Source organism: Narcine bancroftii, chromosome 12 (genome assembly GCF_036971445.1).
Source record: "Narcine bancroftii isolate sNarBan1 chromosome 12, sNarBan1.hap1, whole genome shotgun sequence".
NCBI lineage: Eukaryota > Metazoa > Chordata > Chondrichthyes > Torpediniformes > Narcinidae > Narcine > Narcine bancroftii.
Window position 1 is genome coordinate 89,990,351 of NC_091480.1, and position 21,391 is coordinate 90,011,741.

The following is a 21,391-nucleotide window of genomic DNA, read 5'->3' on the forward strand; positions in this document are numbered from 1 at the left end:
AATCTCCATGGTAATCCAGCACCAATCTCCATGGTAATCCAGCACCAATCTCCATGGTAATCCAGCACCAATCTCCATGGTAATCCAGCACCAATCTCCATGGTAATCCAGCACCAATCTCCATGGTAATCCAGCACCAATCTCCATGGTAATCCAGCACCAATCTCCATGGTAATCCAGCACCAATCTCCATGGTAATCCAGCACCAATCTCCATGGTAATCCAGCACCAATCTCCATGGTAATCCAGCACCAATCTCCATGGTAATCCAGCACCAATCTCCATGGTAATCCAGCACCAATCTCCATGGTAATCCAGCACCAATCTCCATGGTAATCCAGCACCAATCTCCATGGTAATCCAGCACCAATCTCCATGGTAATCCAGCACCAATCTCCATGGTAATCCAGCACCAATCTCCATGGTAATCCAGCACCAATCTCCATGGTAATCCAGCACCAATCTCCATGGTAATCCAGCACCAATCTCCATGGTAATCCAGCACCAATCTCCATGGTAATCCAGCACCAATCTCCATGGTAATCCAGCACCAATCTCCATGGTAATCCAGCACCAATCTCCATGGTAATCCAGCACCAATCTCCATGGTAATCCAGCACCAATCTCCATGGTAATCCAGCACCACACTCTGCCTCCTCGCACCAAATCAATGATCCATCTTACCTTCCATTCCACATGCCTTTATCTTGGGATTTTCTCCAATGATTTTTCTCCTGCTGGCAAAAGGCTCACTGGCTCGCATGTCTTATTTCTGCTGCTCTTCATAAATAAATGAGCAACATTATCTTTCCTCTGGTACCTCACCTGTGACTCAAAAAGATCTTCGTCCAGGTCCCAGCTATCTCCTCAATCTTTGTTTTTCCCCTCTGCAACCTGGGATATGTCTCATGCAACCCTGAGGATTGATCAGTCATTAGGCACTTCATATCAGCTCATCTTTCTTAATACTGACCTGCTTCAGATTATCCCTGTGCATCCCATCCCCTCCCCTCCAAATTCTTTTTTCATGTTCATTTACTTTTGAGAAGCATGAATTTATAACAGATTGTTGACTGGATTAAAATTGAAATTTTTTTAAGCAAACTTTAGCATTTACCAGAATATTCTTTCAAATTATTCTAATTTTCATTAAAATTGACAAAATGAAAATATTATGCTGCGAAATGTGAGGTTTTGAGGTACAGCTATAGATTAGTGACTGGCGTATATATAATACACAACTTTCAGGCAAGTCGAAGCAGATTACTGATATGGCAGAGAAATATCTGATGGAGTTTAATCCAGACAAATGTTGTATTTTGGGAGGTCAAACTCCAGGGGAAAATACCTGATTTTCAACAGCATTGATGTGCACAGAGATCTGGGGTTTCACATCCATCACATCCCTGAAAGTGGTCATGCAGGTGGATCAGATAATAAATAAGGCATTTTGATCTGCGTATCTTCATTGGAAGGGGGGGATTGAGTATAAGATTAAGAAAGTCACATTGCAGCTATACAGGACTCTGGTTTGACTGCATTTGGAGTATTGGGTGCAATTTTAGGAAGAATGTGGGGGCTTTTCAAAATAAATTTGCCAGGATGTTGCCTGGGTGAAAGAATATGAGCTCCAAGGTTGACAGGCTTGGGCTGTTTTCTCTGGTGGGGTGTCCCAATAGAAGTCTGTAAAATTATGAGAATCATAGATAGGGCAGAGGTCAGAATAATTTTCTCATGGTAAAAGTAACAAATACAAGAGGGTGTGCATTTAAAGTGACGGGGAGATCAAAGGAATTGTGCGGAGTGTTTTTTTAATATAGAAAATGGTAGGTGCTTTTAATGCACTACAAACTGCGCTGGGTAGGTCTCGTCTCCAGAATGGAGGACCATCGCCTTCCCAAGATCGTGTTTATATGGCGAGCTCTCCACTGGCCACCGAGACAGAGGTGCACCAAAGAAGAGGTACAAGGACTGCCTAAAGAAAGCTCTTGGTGTCTGCCACATTGACCATCGCCAGTGGGCTGATATCGCCTCAAACCTTGCATCTTGGCGCCTCACAGTTTGGCGAGCAGCAACCTCCTTTGAAGAAGACCACAGAGCCCACCTCACTGTCAAAAGACAAAGGAGAAAAAAACCCAACATCCAACCCCAACCAACCAATTTTCTCTTGCAACCGTGTCTGCCTGTCCCAGATCGGACTTGTCAGCCACAAACGAGCCTGCAGCTGACGTGGACATTACCCCTCCATAAATCTTCGTCCGCGAAGCCAAGCCAAAGAAAGAACAGGTAATGGTAGAAAAGGAGGCAATAGTATTTTAGACAGACATGAATATTCAAGGGATTGAGGGATGTGCATCTTGTGCAAGTAGCAGAGATTTGGCTTCATGTTTGATGCAGAGATCATGGGCTGCAAGGCCTGTTCCTGTACTGTGCAATAGTGTGGGAGGTTGTATCAGTCCCTGTCTTTTGGGTACTTTTAATCGGGTGAACCATAGCTTTCAGAACCTTTTAAAATAGTTTCCTGAGACCTGGACATCACTGCAACACTCATATAGTCTTTCTCTAGTTAGCCCAGAAATGGGAAGATAGATTAGAGTGCACCATACTGATGGGTCTGAGTCACATACAGATCAGGAGGAAGCAGAACCTATTTCCTTCCTTGAAGAACATTATTGAACCAATTAATTTTTTAAGCAAGTCCCGTAGTTTTGTGCTTGGGGTTATTTTTACAATATACTCGTGTAAAAGTTGAGTTTTAAAAAATTTTTTTAAATGTTAAATTTATGGGGTCGACTATTGCACGGATGCTACTGTTGACCACGGTAAGTATCTGCCTCGGCCAAGGCACCATGAGTCCCGATAGCTGGCCAGGATTGTGCGTTAAGTCCATGTTCAAGGTATCGGATGCTTTGATGGTCTGGCTGTCGAGGTAAAGTTCTGATGGGCGGGTGTTTTTGGGCCAAGGCAAGACTCTGTGGTCGAGAACAGCCGGGGCCGAGGTTAGAGACTAAAATATCACATTTCTGGGCCACAAATGGGGGGTTTACGTGAGATGTATGGGAAATACCAGATTATGGGGCCAAAAGGAGGAGGGTCAACCTTTACACAAGTATATACAGTAGTTAATAGGATTTCAATTGCTTGCTTTGTCATGTTTTAAATTTTTTTTCTGTGAATTCATGGTCCAAAACTCTAGAATGATAACTTATCCACAATGCTACTGTACCCTTTAGACTTACCACAAAAGGAGTTTTAACCTTTCATTCTGCAGGGTATCAATTTAAATCTTGTTTCTCAAAGCAAGCAATGCCATCTCCCTACACACCTTTTCTCAGGCATCAGAAAACATTGTGGGTATGGAAATATTCACATACATAACACTTGGACTTCCCTTTCTACTGCTACAAATGATGTTAAATTCCCCTTTCTGTAGTATGCAACTGGAGTCAGATTATCTATTACCTGGAGCAGTCCTGTAATATATATCCAGATTTAATTGCCTTTCTTTTTTAATATTAGTTTCATGAGTATTTATGCTAAAAGGAAAGGGATTTTATTGCATGCAAGCAATCAAAGTATAATTACATTCAGCCAAACCTTTACAGTTCTGAAAGTGAGTAGCTATCAATCTTGCATTGCTAATGCATGATGTACATCAGTGGATTGCTAATTCCTTCACTTTATTCCCCCCAAGGAACTGCATATATTTTCACATTGAAATATTTATTAGCTTTGTTCTTGTGAGCAGTCTTGGTGTAAACAACGAAGCCATTTTCGCTGGAAAAGGACTCCTCTCAGAGTTCAGAGTTTGGAATCCATTTTTGGGCATCAGAACATGCCATTTGAGATTTGCAAAGGTCCAGAAATACCAGTTGGTGGGGAGGTTAAAGATTCCAGCAACAAAAATGCTGCATCCTAGATTTTCTTTGGAAGTAATGTCCCAATAGAACAAGATTGGTGATCGTTGCATTTCATAGGAAGTGAGTGGATCACAAGATCCAGCAAAACTGGTGAGGTATTTGTTTCCAAAACGGGGTGAAGAATTGCTCCTCACCGATTATCAATGAACTGAAGAAGAAACTTGTGACGATTGACTGTTTCTCAAGGTGTACTATGCTAGTTAAAAGGCAACATAACTTTAATTCCCTTTTATGATCATTTTCCCTATGTTTAAATGCAGGACAAAAGGGAGAGATGTTCGTCGGACTTATGGGACGCCGGTCATCGAGTGCTGGTATGTCACACACTCTCTGAACTTGCTGTGCTCCTTCTACCTCCTGTCTCAAGCTGTGGATACAGCAGGCTCTGGTCACTCACACCCAACTTAAATTTATCATCTTCACTCAAGACCAGTTCCTGCAAATATTTAACTTCAAAGGCGGTCCAACAGAACTGTCTGAGCACTTGCATTTACACGAGTTATAACGTTTTTAATGAGAATTTTGGCTTAGTTTTGTGGCCCATTAAAAAGGCAGTACATATGAAAACTGTTTACACTGACTGCCAGAGGCAAATTCATCAAGAAAGATGAATTTGCCACAGGTTAGTTCAGTGGTTTTCAAACTTTCTTTCTAATCACATAACACTTTAAGTAATCCCTCTTTGATTAGTAAGGGACCATTTAAGGCAGTATGTGTGCGGTGGGGGGGGGGGGGGGGAAGAGAAAGGCTGAGAACCACTGCTCTAGACCCAATTATTACTGAAATATTTTGCTTGAGAAAAATTGACATTGGCCCATTTCCTTGGGAGTTAATGAAACCGTACACATAACAAGTCAATTAGGTATGATTAAAACAGTAGTTTTCAATTTTTTTTTCCACTCACATAATCACTGAGCACTTGTGGCATAGGGATTACTTAAGGTGGTAGGTGAGTGGAAAGAAAATTTTGAAAAAAAAACTGGGCTAGTTGGACAGCGTAACCTCTTCAGTATAGTTCCATTACATACATTAACTGACAGCCACTCTCAACAGGGGCCATACACCCCTGCCTGGGAGCCACAGCACATTTGGGGTGGAGGGGGAGGTGGAAAATGGACTGGTAAAATATTTTGTCTTTTACGTAGTTAGTAGGAGAGGAGTTCGGAAGAAACCAACTAAATTTGACTGCTTCACAGGGAAGGAGGCCCATAAACATTGAGCAGAGTCCTAAGGTAGTCATAGTCAGAAAGAGATTGAGAACGGCTGCATTAACATGTCGGGAATAAGCCCATTTCAGACTCCTGCCAATCAATTGTGTTAATTCATTTTGTTATCTTTTGTCTCTTTGAACATGATTGATAACAGTACCATAAACTTGTAGATAGCACCAACTAAAATATTTTTGAATATTTATAAATTTTAAAGCACAATATTAATTAAATTCAAAAAGTATTTCAGAAGGTTATACGTTTTTTTTTTAAAAAAAGAATAAACCTTCTGCCCTCCCTCCCCCAAACCCCCTAAAAAGATATTAAAGAAAAAAAGGCCAAAGAATACGAAGGGAATAAAGCATTTATATCGGTGTAATATTGGAGGTTACCAAGAAGTGAGGTCTTCAGAGGGTTATCAAACGTACAAACCCTCAGTTTGTAAATATGGGTGCCATATGTTCCAAAACAAGTGGTATTTATTTTGTAAATGATGCATAATCTCTAATGGAATACAACTACAAAATTCTGCGAGCCATCTTTCCATACCTAAATCTATATCTGACTTCCCATGATATTGCTATGCAATTCCTATAAACTGAAAAAGGAATTTGTACAAATTCAATTTGATGCGTAGTTAATTTTAATTTAGGTCTGGTGACCTTCTATTACTCTAAGTCTAACATCGGATCTTGGGGGAACTTTACCCCCACAATCCATTCCAAAAAATTACCGACTTCTAACCAAAAAATATCTGACTAAATTGAGACAATCCAAACAACAGTTCTTAGAAGTGATAATGTAGGAGAATGAATAAAGTTCATTATTTTTCAAAAGGGCCTGTTACAGTGGGGTCTGTCAACATTTCAAATGTAAATTTAATTTAGAAAGTCTGCAGACACTGTGGTTGACATAAAATATGATGGAGAAGTCAGGCAATGTACTTTATATAGCAAAGATACATAACCAATGTTTCAGGCTTGAGGCCTTCGTCAAGGTGTGGGGGGAAAAAAAATGTCGGCAGCTGCCTGAAGAAAATGGTGGGGGGGGGGGTGAAGGGAGGGATTCATCGAGAGAAGCGAAGAGAGCAGCAGTCAATGCTCTGCAGATACTTGAGGGGTGGGGGGCTAAACTGGGAGGCCTGGAAATGGAGCCAGAAGCCATGAGGCACAAGATAGTGGTGGAAGCAAGTAGAGAGGAATGTGGGTGCGTACACCCAAACTCTAGCCCACTCCCTGCTCTCCCTCTCTTCCCCATCCATCTGTCTTCTTTCCTCCAGCTCTCCACCTCCTTCCCTCTCCATTTTCAGCCTTCATCCCCATCCCTGTTTGCTGGTGTGCCCTCCCTCCCTTATCCACCTATTACTTCCTGCCTGTGGGTCTGTGCTCCTCCCCATGCACCTCCCTCATCTTGTTCATACCTTGAAGAAGGGCTCAAACCCAAAACTTTGGTTATCTATCCTTGCTATATGAAGGTACCATGCATCGACTTGCTGAGTTTCTCAGCATTGGCTTTTTACTACAGTGTCTGGTGGCCAATATACTGAATCATTTTGCTGTTTTTCAGAGACTCCACCGGAATGGGAAAGATTTCAATACTCTGGAAGAAAACAGAAATAGTCTAGTACAAATCGAAAATCACATGAATGCCCTCAACACCATTCCATGAGGAAGGATATCTTTGGCTAAAAAGCCTGTAGCTCAAAATTTGTGCTTGGGTTCCTCAGAATTTTCCAACCATCAAGGCTGGGGCAAAACCTTCACTTAAAACAAATTTCCTTGCATAATTTGTCAAAGTTGTTAGATATTTTAATCCCTTTATGTGAATCTTTTCAGTTAAGTTCACACGAAAAAGGAATCCAAATTAAATCATGATTATTGTCAGTAACATGTAATCCCTCAGATGATGCACAAGATCTGTGTCCAATAGAAAGGGATGAATCATCTTCATACTTCTGTATCTTCGAAACTTGCATTGAAAAAACATTTAAAGATTTGGAGTTAAAACAGTACAAATTTGTACTATAAATAGTGTTAATTTCATGGTTTTAATTCAGCAAAATGCAAGTTAAGATTTCTTAACATTATGGACTAATTATTACATTCCATTTGTTTAAAACAAAACTTTGACAATATTTACACATTTATGAACAGACAGCTGCAATAAATAAGAATCCTAATGTAGATCAATAAGTGCATGTTGTGTACCTAACAAGAGCTGGACATGACAGGTTTGGCATTCATTCAATTGGATAGTATTAAGGGAAACAATGTACAAAAGGATGCTTTGAGTCAACACCTTTCTGATTTGAGATCTACCAAGACTTTGAATTGTGGGAAGCTATCCATGTCACCAAAAAATTGCTTCTTTTCGGTGTGATTTAACCTGATGATTCATTTTTGCATCTGTTCTATTGGATCAATAAAATGTGCATCTAGTAAAGTGTAAAACAGGTTTATTCTAGTCTTTTTTCCCCCCCTCAAACATACACTTTCAGTGGTATTTATTTTTTGGAAATAGACAACTGAACAGCAGCATGTATGACTGAAAATCTACAGCATTGTTTAGAAGCAAACTTTAACACATTATCCTCTTGAAGATGCAGCTGTGCCAACTCTTCTTGTGAAATATTAGGTGCAGTGACCAAGAAAATTAAAGAAAAACCCTGTAGATTTCAACCACTGTTGAAGATTAAATTTCCTTTAGAATCACTGGGTAAGGAAAGAAGCAGATTGCTCCACACAGTGACCTTGAGTGAGAGTTCATCGACTTGACAGAGTTCAAATAGCCCACTGAGAATTACTGACAAAGCTAACAAATGAATAACTGCCATTGAGCAAGTCTCCGATAGATAATCAATGCTCACAGGCCCAGAAGACAATTACTTCAGTACAGGAAAGGGAAAACCGACAAGAAAAAAATCTTGATGCTGGGTACAGAACAGCCAACAAATTGTTCATATTACCAGCTTCTTATTAAATGGTTTCTTTTAATCTAAGAATTGGAATATATTTTAGAAATTGAATGGTCCATTTTGTTTTGGAGGTTCTTAACTCCCAGGTGTAACTTGCACTCAAGTGGTGTACAATTTACTAAATTTGGCTGGAGAGTCCATTCACAAGTTGGATTGGGAATCTGGGGTGTAGAGCATGCTCACTCCTCCAATCACAGGCATCTATAGCAAAAGTCCATCCATCGAGGGGGAAAAAAATCTACCCAACGTGCAATGTTCCCTCTAATTTTTAGTAGTGTGCGCAAAAATCTTAAATTGTGCATTTTTTGTTTCCCGTGACAAAAGTTTATGAAAATGTAAACTTGAAGTTGCTTCAAGATCATTTGGGACAGCTTAACTCTTATGGCTAACAAAACTGTATTGGCATGTTTTAATATTATACAAGTACGATTAACTACTTGTTTAACCAACTAACTAGTTAACAAACAGTTAGCCAAGAGATTATTTTCAGTTATTATAATTGCTATATGATTTTAGGTAACTGGCCATTCGTGCACATTCATTTCCTTTGGGTGCTGGTTGCGAACTATGTGTACGCATGCTCAGCTTAGAGGGAACAGTGCCTGCATAATTATTTTTTAAAAAACTGCAGGAATAGATGCTAAGCTTCATCGAATGGAAGGCTGACTTGATTTCTAGGCATAATTATTAAATGTATCTGGATATTAATCAATAGCAGATCAATGAGGAAAGCTTAGCCACCTACTTCAGACTTACTGTTGAGCAGTTCTTTAATTGCAGATTCCAATTCAGTATTACATGGTCATGAGTGAGGCTTGACCAAGATGTCCACGAAGCACTTACAGTCAACTAAGGATACAGCTCTTCACTAAAATATTTTTACAAATTGCAAGTAATTAGCAAGTGTCCATTAATAAAAGGATACACCGGAGATTTACAAGGAAGTTGCCTGGTTGAGGGAGCATGCCTTATGAAAGCAGGTCGACTGAACTCAACCATTTCTCCTTGGGCGAGAGGCGATTTGACCAAGGTGTCTTAAGATGATGAGAGGCATTGATCACGTAGATAGAGGCTTTTGCCCAGGGCTGAAATCGTGGCCACAAGAAGACACAGGTTTAAAGTGTTGGGAAGTAGGTTCAGAGGAGATGTAAGGGGTAAGTTGTTTTACGCAGAGGGTGGTGGGTTGCTGGCAACGGTAGTGGAGGCAGATACGTTAAGGTCTTTTAAGAGACTTTTGAATAGGCACATGGAGCTTAGAAAAATAGAGGGTTATGAGAAAGCCTGGTAATTTCTAAGGTAGGGAATGTTCTGTACAACTTCGTGGGCCAAAGGGTCTGTATTGTGCTGTAAGTCTTAAGTTTCTTACTAATTTTAATAGCAAGTTTCCCTAAACTAAAATTAGTATTCAATAGTCAACAGTTGCCACTTCATATACATTTACAACCAAAAATCAATTGCATATTATAATCATTTATTTTATCCAAATTTGCACTCAACCATGTTAGGATAATGGCCATGCCCTTTGCATTACTTGGTGAAACATATTTCTGTGTAAGATAGGTAGCTGCAGAGAAAAATCTAAAGCTGTGGATCTGGAGAGCTACAGTAAATGTTCTAGTTTCAAACGCTGGCCAGAGTCAAGCAAGAACTCAAAATTAGGAAAGGCTAGCTGGTGATAACACTGGACAACATTTTTTTCAAAAGGAGAAAATTGGCAGCACATATTCGAAAATTGGAACGATACAGAGATTAGTATGGCCCCTGTGCAAGGATGACACGCAAATTCGTGAAGCGTTCCATATTTTTTAAACTTCCTATCCATTTTATATTCAGACATCAAGCTGAACACAGATCATTTTAGATTTGCTGTATCACGTAGGAAGTTGGAGAAACATGAAATTAAGTTTTATTGAATTTAGCATGTTCAATCGCCTAATGATGCAGACACACTGTGTTAGTTCAACTGATACAAAAGGCTTTGCCGCTGATTTTCATTTGTACTCAGCATCTAATGCCTCTTGTGTCAGTGTCCAACAATAGTTGGACAGCATTGATAGATTCCAATGGCCCCGATGCCGCTTTTCCAAAATCGCAATGTCCTGGCGAAACCTTTCACCATGTCCGTCCAAATGCAAATGCAGAATATGGATTTTCAATGACACGTTGCTTTTCATGGTTTTGTAGCTTGAAGCAGACTTAAAATAGGACAGGAAATCACAAAAATAGGTTCTATCTGGGGGAAAAAAAGGTACATAAGGAAATTTTTACGGTGATTTTCATGATCAACAGCCCCAAATCCATAAAAAAACACTCAGGAAGCAAAATCCTCTTTCTCTAGTGTTATCTATATACCTCCAGAGGGACCGATGAATGATACTGAAAACAGCAAGTCGAACTTGATTGTGCATGCTTTATATTTTCAGGCAACTTTTGTTAACATGGCTTACTTCTTTTTCAGAAGTAATCACATGTTGTAAATAGAATATTTTTGTTGCATCTTGAATACTGAATGATTCAGTAATTGAACCAGCTTGGTTTTACCTTGAGAAATAATTACATTTCAGAGATTTTGATTTTTTTCTTTTACCCGAGTTCAACTCACTTCACCATTTAGATCTGGGACAAGGACAATTTCACTTCCTCCTTCAATTGTTTTGAATTGCTTATCCGAGCAGAGGCTCATTTTGAAGCAGACTTGTCTGCGCTTGAAAGGTTAGGTCAAAGAAGATCCAAGAAGGAGGAACAGATGGAGAAGGTGGAGTTGAAGACGAGTGACTGCCATTACAATGACAGCATCTGCAAACTTTCCTGTTTAGAGATAGTCCCTTCGCTCCCTTGCTCATCTTTTCCGCAACTTCAAAGTTACGTTTACTCTCTTCTCCAGTTTGGGTCTGCGACTGGAAATATTATCCCTGGGCAGAGATGCAGCCTGACATGCTGAGCATCACCAGTTTTTTCTACTTCCCAACACCCAATCCCAACCCACCAATTTTCCCCTGCAACCGTGTCTGCCTGTCCCGCATCGGACTTGTCAGCCACAAACGAGCGTGCAGCTGACGTGGACTTTTACCCCCTCCATAAATCTTCGTCCGCGAAGCCAAGCCAAAGAAGAATTATAAACATTGCCAAAATAGACATCTTAACTTGTTAGCGGTCTACACATTACAGTTAGTGCCTGCTGCCTGCAATGTTTATTCTTCAGGTTGACTTCCAGGCCAAACATTTTGGCAGTTTCCGCAGAACAGGATGTCATGCGCTGGAGAGCTGGCTCTGAATGGGCAATTAAAGCGGCATCGTCTGCAAAGAGTAGCTTATTAAACACACACAAATGTCATTTTCATTTATAGAGTTGCCAAGTTTCTATCACAATGTACCACCCCCACCACACAAGTCCTCCTATTCCATTACTCAGAAAGCCATAGTTCAACAATTTCATGCATGTTCGTAAAATATAAACAATGACTTTTAACATCTGAAGGAGCCAATATATTTCTGCTTCAATCTACCATTTGTATAGACCAGTGTTTTCAATATTTCTTTTCTTTCCACTCACATACCACCTTAAATAATCCCTTTGCCATAGGTGCTCTGTGATTAGTAAGGGGTGGCTTAAGTTGGTATGCGTGTGGAATGAAAACGTTTGAAACCACTGATTTAATCGTACCTCATTGACTCGTTATGTGCACGGTTTCATAACTCCAAAGGAAATGGGCCATTGACAATTTTTCTCAAGCAAAATATTTCAGTAACAATGGGGTCCAGAGCAGTGGTTCTCAACCTTTTCCCCCCACTCACATACCGCCTTAAGTAATCCCCTACTAATCAGAGCACCTATGGCATAGGGATTACTTAAGGCATATGTGAGTGGAAAGAAAAAGGCTGAAAACCACTGGAAAAGACAAAGGGATGAGGGAAACGATCAATTTGAAAGGGGAGAGATTTCCATCGGTCAACAGGGAATCCATGGATATTTTATCAATTAGGAATTTAAGGAGCTAACTATCAGAAGAATGTATGGAATGAACCAAATGTGTTTTTAGCCTTTATTTCCATATTGTGTATTACACTATTGTTCATCCTTTGGTATTTCTAATGTGAAATTTTGAATTCCTAAACATTTATACAATTCTGCATTAAAGTAAGATGAAACAAAAGTCCCAAATGAAATGGGTAGAAACAAAGTTGACACAAATAGACATTTACTTGAACCTCATGACATATCATTTGAAACAATGTCATTGATGATTGAAACTTGTGCAAGACCGAAAAAAGTTATCCTTAAGTCAATTTCTCCAATCAAGCATGCTGAAAGCCCAATCAAGTGCCATCTTGACCATGTGATCTTTGATCTAAGCGCAGAAATTTGGCTTGCTACTCTCTCCAAACTGCAATAGAAGAGAATGACAACAGCTCAGTTACCTTTAATGCAGCAAAATGCATCTGTGGAAGAGTAACCGTGGCAACACTTGGAGCATTGGAAGAAGTAGGTGCACATATTCACCATTTCAACTTCAGAGGACTATTGAAATTTTCAATTCCATTTTGAACACACCTGGTCTGGCCTCTTATGCGGTTTCTGAACCATGGCAGTAATTGCACATTTTAAGGTCAACTTTGGCCATTTCTGATCAATTGAAAACAAAATTAATTAGCAAAAACCTGGAACAAATGTTATTGCAATTTACAAGCTTTGTTTAGTGAACTACAGAAAGGACAACTTAAGTAATTCAGCATGATTCAATACTTGACATGTTTATTTAATGAATGAGGTTAATCTCCCATCTCATATTCTGCACCTTGATAGATGCAAAACCTTAATTACAAAATTTATGGGCAGACGAGGGTCTTTTGAGGAACCCCCGTACCATAAAATCTCAGATCACCTTTGCTGTTAGAAGTCACAATAATCACAGCTGAGAAAGGCTTTTTTAAAAAAAAACAAATCCATCCTGTCAACTTGCTCTTAAATGGTTTAATTGCCTGCATTTCCACCAAATTTACTTTCACTATCAATTTAATATTTTACATCCATTTACAATCTTGTATATATCTAGAAATCTACTTTTCAGAAAATTATCTAAAACTATTTTAGAATCCCAGTTACCCTCATCCTTCCTAAGAATTCAAAACTCAAAATCTTGGGACCAGCTGTTAATCCTTTGCACTCACACCAGCGATCAAAACTTTATTGAACTAAAAGTGAGAAGCTGGAAGGATACAAAGTCACGGAGAGAAATGAGCAATCCACATTTCAGATTTGGGGTGCTTTAGAAAGACTCCTTAGGATTGTTAGCATTTGATCTTGATTCCTATTCTTGTAACTTTGCTTATAACGTTCAATATTTTAATTTTTAATTGCACTTCTGAATTAGTTAATTAATTTGAAACCTGAGACTCCTGGGTCTTTCAATGCCATCGTCATAATTTTAGCATTACGGAGATGCATGTTACACCTTCATCGGGGAAGGGGCGATGGAAAAGGTTATGGAAGGGGGAATGCATGGGGGGGGGGGGGAAACAGAAGGTGTTGGGCTAATGAGCAGGTTAAGGGGAAGGGAGTGTTGGAAACCAGAGACAGGGCAATAGAGGATTCCTAGAATGAAGATATTGAATGGTTTTTTTTTCCAGCTCATCCTTCAGTTTTCTCTGTCTCATCAAAATAATCTTTAATAATGAAACTAGCTCAGATATGTTAATTGAGTTAAGACCATAAAATTATATAGAACCATTGTTGTTCCTCAAAAGGGGGTTTGTAGGTTAATTGGTACATTGGGAAATATGGGCTCGTGGACTGGTATGGTACTCTAAATTTTAAAAATTAAAAAACCCTAAGCCTACTTTCAGTTTAATTCAATTCTTCGAATAAGCAATTCTTGGTTGATTTATTAATCGTAACCATGGTTTAACCCAATTCAAAATACACAATTTAAAAATCCTACATGCCCAAGTTTGATTAAAAAAAAGCTTTCTGGAATTTTTACGCTTATTGTTGTACTTACTTACTTACTGGTCCAAGCAGAACACGATTTTTCTTCTTCTAATATTAACTGGTGCAAATGGTCAAATTTATAATTGATTTTATATAAGAGACATGCATTGACCAGGTAGGATCATCAACTCTGAATTGTTTCATAGTTTGCTCGCTCTCTGCTGCTCTCCAGCAAGTCCATTTATAATTCTAAGTTACATTTCATTTTCCTTTTTGCAGGAAAACATTCAAACCTTGGAATTTATTATTTTTGAACCTTGCTTGCAAATGAAATAATTTTTAGTAATATCTATTTAATTTTGTAATATTACAATACCAAGACCTTTCTTAAGCCCAGTGGAATTAAAACTTCCATCTTTCAGAGGTTTGTTTTTGTCACCCCTTTGAACACCATTATAATTGTTGGAGCTCTCATCACTTTCTTGTGTTAAAATAATGCACGTTTTATTACTTTCACATTTTGCACCAACAGCAATGCTTCATTTTAGGTTTTTATATGATACATTCACCCTTCTTAACATTTGCATCTTTTTACATGTCAAAATAACCCAATTTTTGTTCTTACAGCTGAAATTGTAAAGGTTATTTTTGTACTTGTTAATTTAATACAGTACTCCGTTTCAACCATGCCAATTCATCCTCTCACTTCGCTGGAAAAAAAAATCACAAATTGCAAATAACTGTCTGATTTCTAACCTAGTATTTATTAGCATTACATTTTTATAAATCTGTTGGGAGACTGATGAAATGTCGAGACTGGACTTCAGATAAATGCAAATACATACAGCCCACTTTTCATCATGCAGAATGATTAAAGTCTCAAGAAAAGTCACCTCTTGTGGAATCATATCCAGCAATTCACATTATCGAAACAAATTATCCTGATCTATAATTACATATTAAATAATCTAACAGTATAACTCCAAAGGCTTTTATGACTACAAAACCCAGTTTTGGGACCTATTTTGAACAATCACTCTGTACTGTAAAGAACAATACATTCACTGAAAGCAAATACCCTCATCTTTGCAGAAAATCATTTAAATAAATTAGCAAGATGCCCTAGTACATAATATTTCTATGCACAGTCCTTTGAGTCATGTTACTCAATTCATTATCGAAAATCAGAAAAATTGTCATGTTGGATTGCCAACTAACTTTTGTCCATTTCCTTCCCCTCCATCGTTTTTTTTTTAATATGTGACTCACAAGCAGTTTTAATTCTTAATATTAGTATATGGAAAGTCATTAATGATTTACCAGATACCAAAGCTGAAATCCAAAACACTTGGCAATCACATATGAACTTTTAATTCTTTGGAATATATAGGTTATTTACATCTAACAAAAAAAAAATCATTAACTGTTGAAAACACACTGTACAACATGCTTTATTTATAAGCAGGTACAGAAGGCATTACATCACATTTGGTACAACAAGTAATGAAGCAATGTTCCTCAACTCTAACTTTGGCACAGCAATGTCAGCTGACTAATTGTGTACCCGGGTTCAATCCTAAAGGGCAAAACAGATACCCTTCTATTCAGACCAAACAAGGCTCCATTTACAAAGACGGCAAGCTTTTGTTTAGTGCTAAATTTAGCTGTCAGTGATATAACTTTAAAAGAGTGTTAAAACACCACGTGACAACTGTGCGTACTACATTACCAAATACAGCTCCATTCAAAAGTTTACATCTTTAAAAGAGTAAAATGGGCCAGTTTTATAGAAATTCTATGAACTTCCACCAGCAAAAACCAGTTTGTCTGTAACAATATTTTTTTCAATATAAAGCTTCACATATATAACATGCATTCCCACATTTGGATTGAGATTTGTTTGTGTACTATTTAAACATGTTAAATTTGCCTATAATATGCATCCCCAGTTGGAGGGAAGGATGGAATGCTTATGTTTTCTACGTCAAGGCGCGAGTACATTTTAAAACACTGCAGAATTTTATTATCTCCATTTTACCTCCCACTGATTATGATAGGAATGACTATTCTAATATTACATGGATTTCCCAAGGGCTTCACAATTTGAATTGTCTATGTATTTTAGGAGATTCAAACACAATTTTCCCTTATTATATTGTGCCTTTTAATATATGGTGGAGCAAGGAAAATTTGAGGTTTGGGAAGTACATTTTCTGTCAAGAAGGTAAGATGCTACCTTGAAACATTAACAGGATTTGACACGTAGCCTCCATGTAAATTTGAATGCCATTTGCAACACACCAGTTGAAGGTGACTGCCGGGCTGAAGTAACTAGCAATAGCTCATCAGTCCGATAAACGGGCTGAACATTGCACTCTACTTCCCTGCTGTTTTCCAACCACCCAGAAAAGGTACCAACTCATGAAATCCAGTTTATTTTAAAGAGCAAATTCAAGCATTGAAAACACAACTTAAGAAGATTCCTACTTAAAATATTTTAAAAATTTGAAGTGGCATATCCAACAAATACTCTTAAAAATCCAAACAGGGACTGCACCCCCCTGATTTATTCATCTTTGACATATAAAAATCTTCTACCCTTCAGGACCAAAGCTGAACATTTCAGAGAAAATTCAAAAAACACAAACTTTTAAATAAACAAAGCATGACAGCTTGTGATTGTTTTGATACATTTCAGATTGTATAAACTATAAATTTCAAGCCCATTTGTCTCTCCTAACAACATGTGTCAAGCTGCTTGGTGGAAATGCTACCACAAACAACAAATGGGATTAAAGCACAATTCTACATTTGCTGGGGTAGTACGCTTAACTATGCCCTTTGCAGGTCAACAATGAATACCATGTAAGGCTATAGATTTGAAATTGGGTCTTCTGCTTTGCATTCACTGGCTGTTAAAAGGAGATGCCTTCACTGAGATAGAAACAATGACCAATCAAGTTCCTTTTGGTGGTGTCCACTTCAAACAGCTGGAGTCTATGGTTTTATTTCCATTTGTTCGCTTTGCTTCTTTGGCCAGCCACTCGTCTATTAGATCCTAAAGTGAAACAGAGAGAGAGGGCAGTTGCGTGAAAGCTGTTGCACCAGTAAAGAGGAATGCTGCATGGCTATCCAGTCATAGCACCCAATTTGCCAAATGGCAATTCAAAAAAAAAATCAATGAATTATTAACCAACCTAAGTTTCTGCATCAAAAATTGAGTTAACTGAAAATAGAAATGTGTGCAAATAAATATGCTAATAAAATCATAAAAATACCGGAGGGACTCAGTAGGTTACGCAGCGTCCATAGGAGTAAAGATACACTACCAATGCTTTAGGTCTGAGCTCTTCTTCAATGTATGAGAAAAAGCAGACATCTGCAGACTTTCATGTTTCCTGCCAAGCCTAGTGCACCCAAATAAACAAAGTGAAAAGGTTTTGCCCTTCGCCAATATGAAAATATATGTCAGGGACCAAGTTCAGATCCAGGGACAGCACAGTTAGTGTAAGGCTATTACAGAGCCAGAAACCCAGGTTCGAACCCGGTGCTGTTTGTACGTTCTTCAATGTATCATGGTTAATGTGGTTTATGGTGTGGAAAAAAAAAAATAAAATAAAAAAAAAAAAAGTTTCTGCAGGGATTTCCTCCGGGTGCTCCAGTTCCCTCTCACACTTAAAACATACCGGGGTTGCAGGTTAATTGAAATACCTGGGTTGCATAGGCTTGTGGGCTGGAAAGGCCTGTTACCGTGCTGTATGTCTTAAAAAAAAATTAAAAATTTGGTGGTACTGGAGAAGAAAAAGCTTGCAGGTTACAGATTTGCCTCACCAAAATTCTAGTCTAGTACTGTGACATAAATACTATTCCTGGTTGCTCATAGATATAGGAATTAAAAATTTTCCTCAAAGAGTTAAAGTTATGATGCAGAAGGAATAACATTACAAGAGACTGATGTCAAAATTGCATCGGGTGCACAAGGACGCTTCACGGAATGAAGTGCCAGGATATCTTTCTGGTGATGTGGAATGACCTAAAAATGTTCATCATAGCGTTTCAGATTCAAGATTTATTGTCAGAGTACGTACACGACGTCACATACAACCCTGAGATTCTTTTTCCTGCGGGCGAGGCAGAATTACCACTTATTGGTCACACAGCTTATACATGTAAACAGATAAAGAATTGTAAACAGATAAGTCTCTGATGAGTTAGTTGTTGAGGAGTCGGATGGTGGAGGGGGAGCAGCTGTTCCTGAATTTGGTGGTGTAAGTCTTGTGGCACCTCGACCTCTTTCCTGATGGCAGCAGCAAGAACAAAAGCGTGTGCAGGGTGGTGTGGATCCTTAAGGATTGCTGCTTTCCCTGTAGATGTTCTCGATGGTAAGGAGGGTTTTGTCTGTGATGTCCTGGGCTGTGTCCACTATTTTTGCAGGGCTTTTCACTCAGTGGGATTGATGTCCCCCATACTAGATTGCGATGCACACTTTCTACCACACATTTGTCGAAATTTGCCAGGGTTTCCGATGTTATACCAAATCTCTGCAAACTCTCTTACTGAAGTTAGAGTGCTGACGTGTTTTCTTCGCGATTACATTAGTTTGTTGGGTCCAGGAAATATCCTGAGGTAGTGACTCCCAAGAACTTAAATTTGCTCTCTCTCTTCACCTCTGATCCTGTGAAGATCACTGGATTGTACACATCTGGTTTTCCCTTTCTGATGCCTTGGTATTGGTGACATTGAGTGCAAGGTTATTGTTGGTGCACTGTTCGGCCAACTTTTCAATCACCCTCCTGTACGCTGACTCACTGCCCCTTTTTATACAGCCCACTATTGTGATATTGTCAGCGAATTTGATAGCGTTGCTGTCGTACCGAGCCACAGAGTCACGTGAAGCAGCCCTGTGTTGTTCTGGTACTTGAGAAGTTCTTACCAATCCTCACTGATTGTGGTCTGTAGGTGAGGAAATCCAGGATCCAATTACATAGTGGGGTGTTGAGTTCCAGGTCATGGAGTTTTGTTTCAAGAAATAAAATATTTGCAAATTACTCAACAATTAGAACACTTTCGTTTTAGATAGCTGTGCTTAAGGGCAGCACGGTTACCAGAGTGGTTAGCGCAATGCTGTTACTTAACTGAAAATTAACTTCACATAGAACGAATTGTGAAATCAACCATTTGCAAAATTGCTTAGCATCACTTTGGAAATGCAATTGGGCATTCACATCATTACAGCATTCCCTGCACAAGAGTCACGATGGAGGGCTGCAGATAAACCTGGATCTCCATCATTGGGAATTTCTCCTTTAATTATATTTTAATACTAAAATGCTGGCTTAGGATAAGGCAATTCCTCCCACATCACCATCTTCATTTATAGCCCTAAACACCCTCATCCTCCACTGTTACTCCATATTAAATGAAACCCAGGCTTGAAGCCATTTCCTCCCCGTCGCCACTACCCCTGATTACAGCAGGCACCCTACTCAGATGCCTCACAGCAATTTTATCTTTATTATTGTTGAGGTTTGTTTTGGGCTGGATTCAGTCACCAGATTCAATGTTGAAATGCCATTTTATAATGTGATCTCTTCAGTCAATGTAATATTGCGAAGCAGTGCTTAAAGTATCATCTTTCCTGCAGTAGCTGATCCCACTTACCAATTCTAAAATATCTCAAAGAAAACACACAACTTGAAGAAATCCAGAGGAGGGGGAGTCACGTGATGGAGTAGTGGCCGTTCAGGAAAACCAGCCCTCTCCAGGAAAATAAGAAAAAAAAGTCAGGAAAAAGCAAAGCATAACAGAAATAAAGTACAAGAAATAGAAGATAAAGATACAGAGAAGAGAAAGAAGATGGCTTCCAAGGAGAAAGTAAGAACTGCTGGAAAAAAAGTAAAAGAGTCGCCGGAGAAGGACTTACCTGCAGGAAGGAATAGGACACTGTGGTGACGAGGAGTGCCCGACACTCGAGGTCAGTATCTGCCCTGCAGAGTCGAGCCCCATCAGCCGGTACACTACAAAAATGGCTCTCGGAGCCCAACAAAAGTGCGCACTGTGTAATCAGAGGAGAAAGAGGGCACTGGCAGGAGGGGCGCTCAGTAGAGGAGCGGGCTGTCACAGACCAAGCAGCTGAGAGACTCCTGACACCAGAGTTCTCATCTGGAGGATAAGGAAGACAGCAGAAGAGGGTGCGATGAAACAGACGTGGAAGACAGACGGAGGAAAATCGACAAGAAGACCAACGTCAAGAAGCACAAGAGTCGAGCAGCCCAAGAGGGGAGGAACAGCAACAAGAGGCCCAGCAAGAAGAGGCCCGACAAAGAGATACAAGCAGCTCATCAGGAAAAACAGAAGATACACAGACAAAGAAGAGAAAAAGAAGACACAAACACAGAAGAAGATGACCATGATCTTCACAGAGAAATAGAAGGTAAAACTGATGAACAAAATATAGATAAAGTCTTGTTTGAAGAACAAATGAGATCACGAAAAGAATGGTTATCAGTAGAGTTTAATGCAATTAAAAGAAAAATGAAAAGAACAGAAGAAAAAAATGCAAAGGTTAGAACTGGTAATGACAGAAATAGGGAAAAGAGTAGAATGTGTGGAAGAGCAGGAAATGGAAGTAAATGGCTTAAGAGAAAAATTGGAAGAAAGTGACAAAAAAAAACTGAAGAGACACAAGAGTTGTTATCTCAGAAAATTGATATGTGAAAATTATAGTAGGTGAAACAACATAAAAATAGTGGGCCTGAAGGAGGGTGAAGAAGGCACAGACATGAAGGAATTTATAAAAGGATGGATCCCGAAGGTCCTGGGAATGACAGAAATGCAGGAAGAAATGGAAATAGAAAGGGCACACAGAACACTAGCTCCCAAATCACAGACACATCAAAAACCAAGATCCATCTTAGTAAAATTTTTGAGATATACGACAAGAGAAAATATACTGGAGCAGGCAAGGAATAAAATTAAAAATAATAAACCATTGGAATACAAGAATCAAAAAATATTTTTTTTACCCAGACACAAGTGTTTTCTGGATAGGGCTGGGTGGAGGGGGAATAACCGTCACTGCAAAATCAGTTGACGCTGCATACAAGATCGCAACCCAAATGAAAAGGGGAGTTGTGGTTGCCCGGCAAGGGGTATGGGGCAACTCGGGGGGGGGGGGGGGGGAAAAAAGAGAGAAACTTTTGGGGTTAAGGTATTAGTGGATGTGGGAACTGCGGGGGTACTTTATGTCTTAAATGTGTTGTCGTATATTAAGTATAATAAGAGAAAACTAAGAGATGAAAAGGGGGAAAAGGGCCATCCCCCTTGAGGCAAAGAAGCGAAAAAGAGAACGTATGCAAGA

The 21,391-nt window shown here is 39.2% G+C and overlaps 1 protein-coding gene and 1 non-coding gene across 2 annotated transcripts in view; one reads left to right on the forward strand and one right to left on the reverse strand.

The window, feature by feature from the left end:
- The first annotated feature begins 9,806 nt into the window (after window positions 1-9,806).
- On the forward strand, window positions 9,807-9,908 carry LOC138747812 (U6 spliceosomal RNA). The gene has a single exon (XR_011347673.1). It is a non-coding gene; the product is annotated as a U6 spliceosomal RNA (small nuclear RNA).
- A 5,558-nt stretch (window positions 9,909-15,466) lies between these two features.
- Window positions 15,467-21,391, reverse strand: part of kat7b (K(lysine) acetyltransferase 7b) — a 56,837-nt gene continuing 50,912 nt past the window's right edge. The window contains exon 16 of the mRNA XM_069904680.1: window positions 15,467-17,089. Within this exon, the coding sequence (XP_069760781.1) occupies window positions 16,988-17,089 (102 nt within the window). The 3' untranslated portion in view covers window positions 15,467-16,987. The remainder of the gene's footprint in view (window positions 17,090-21,391) is intronic.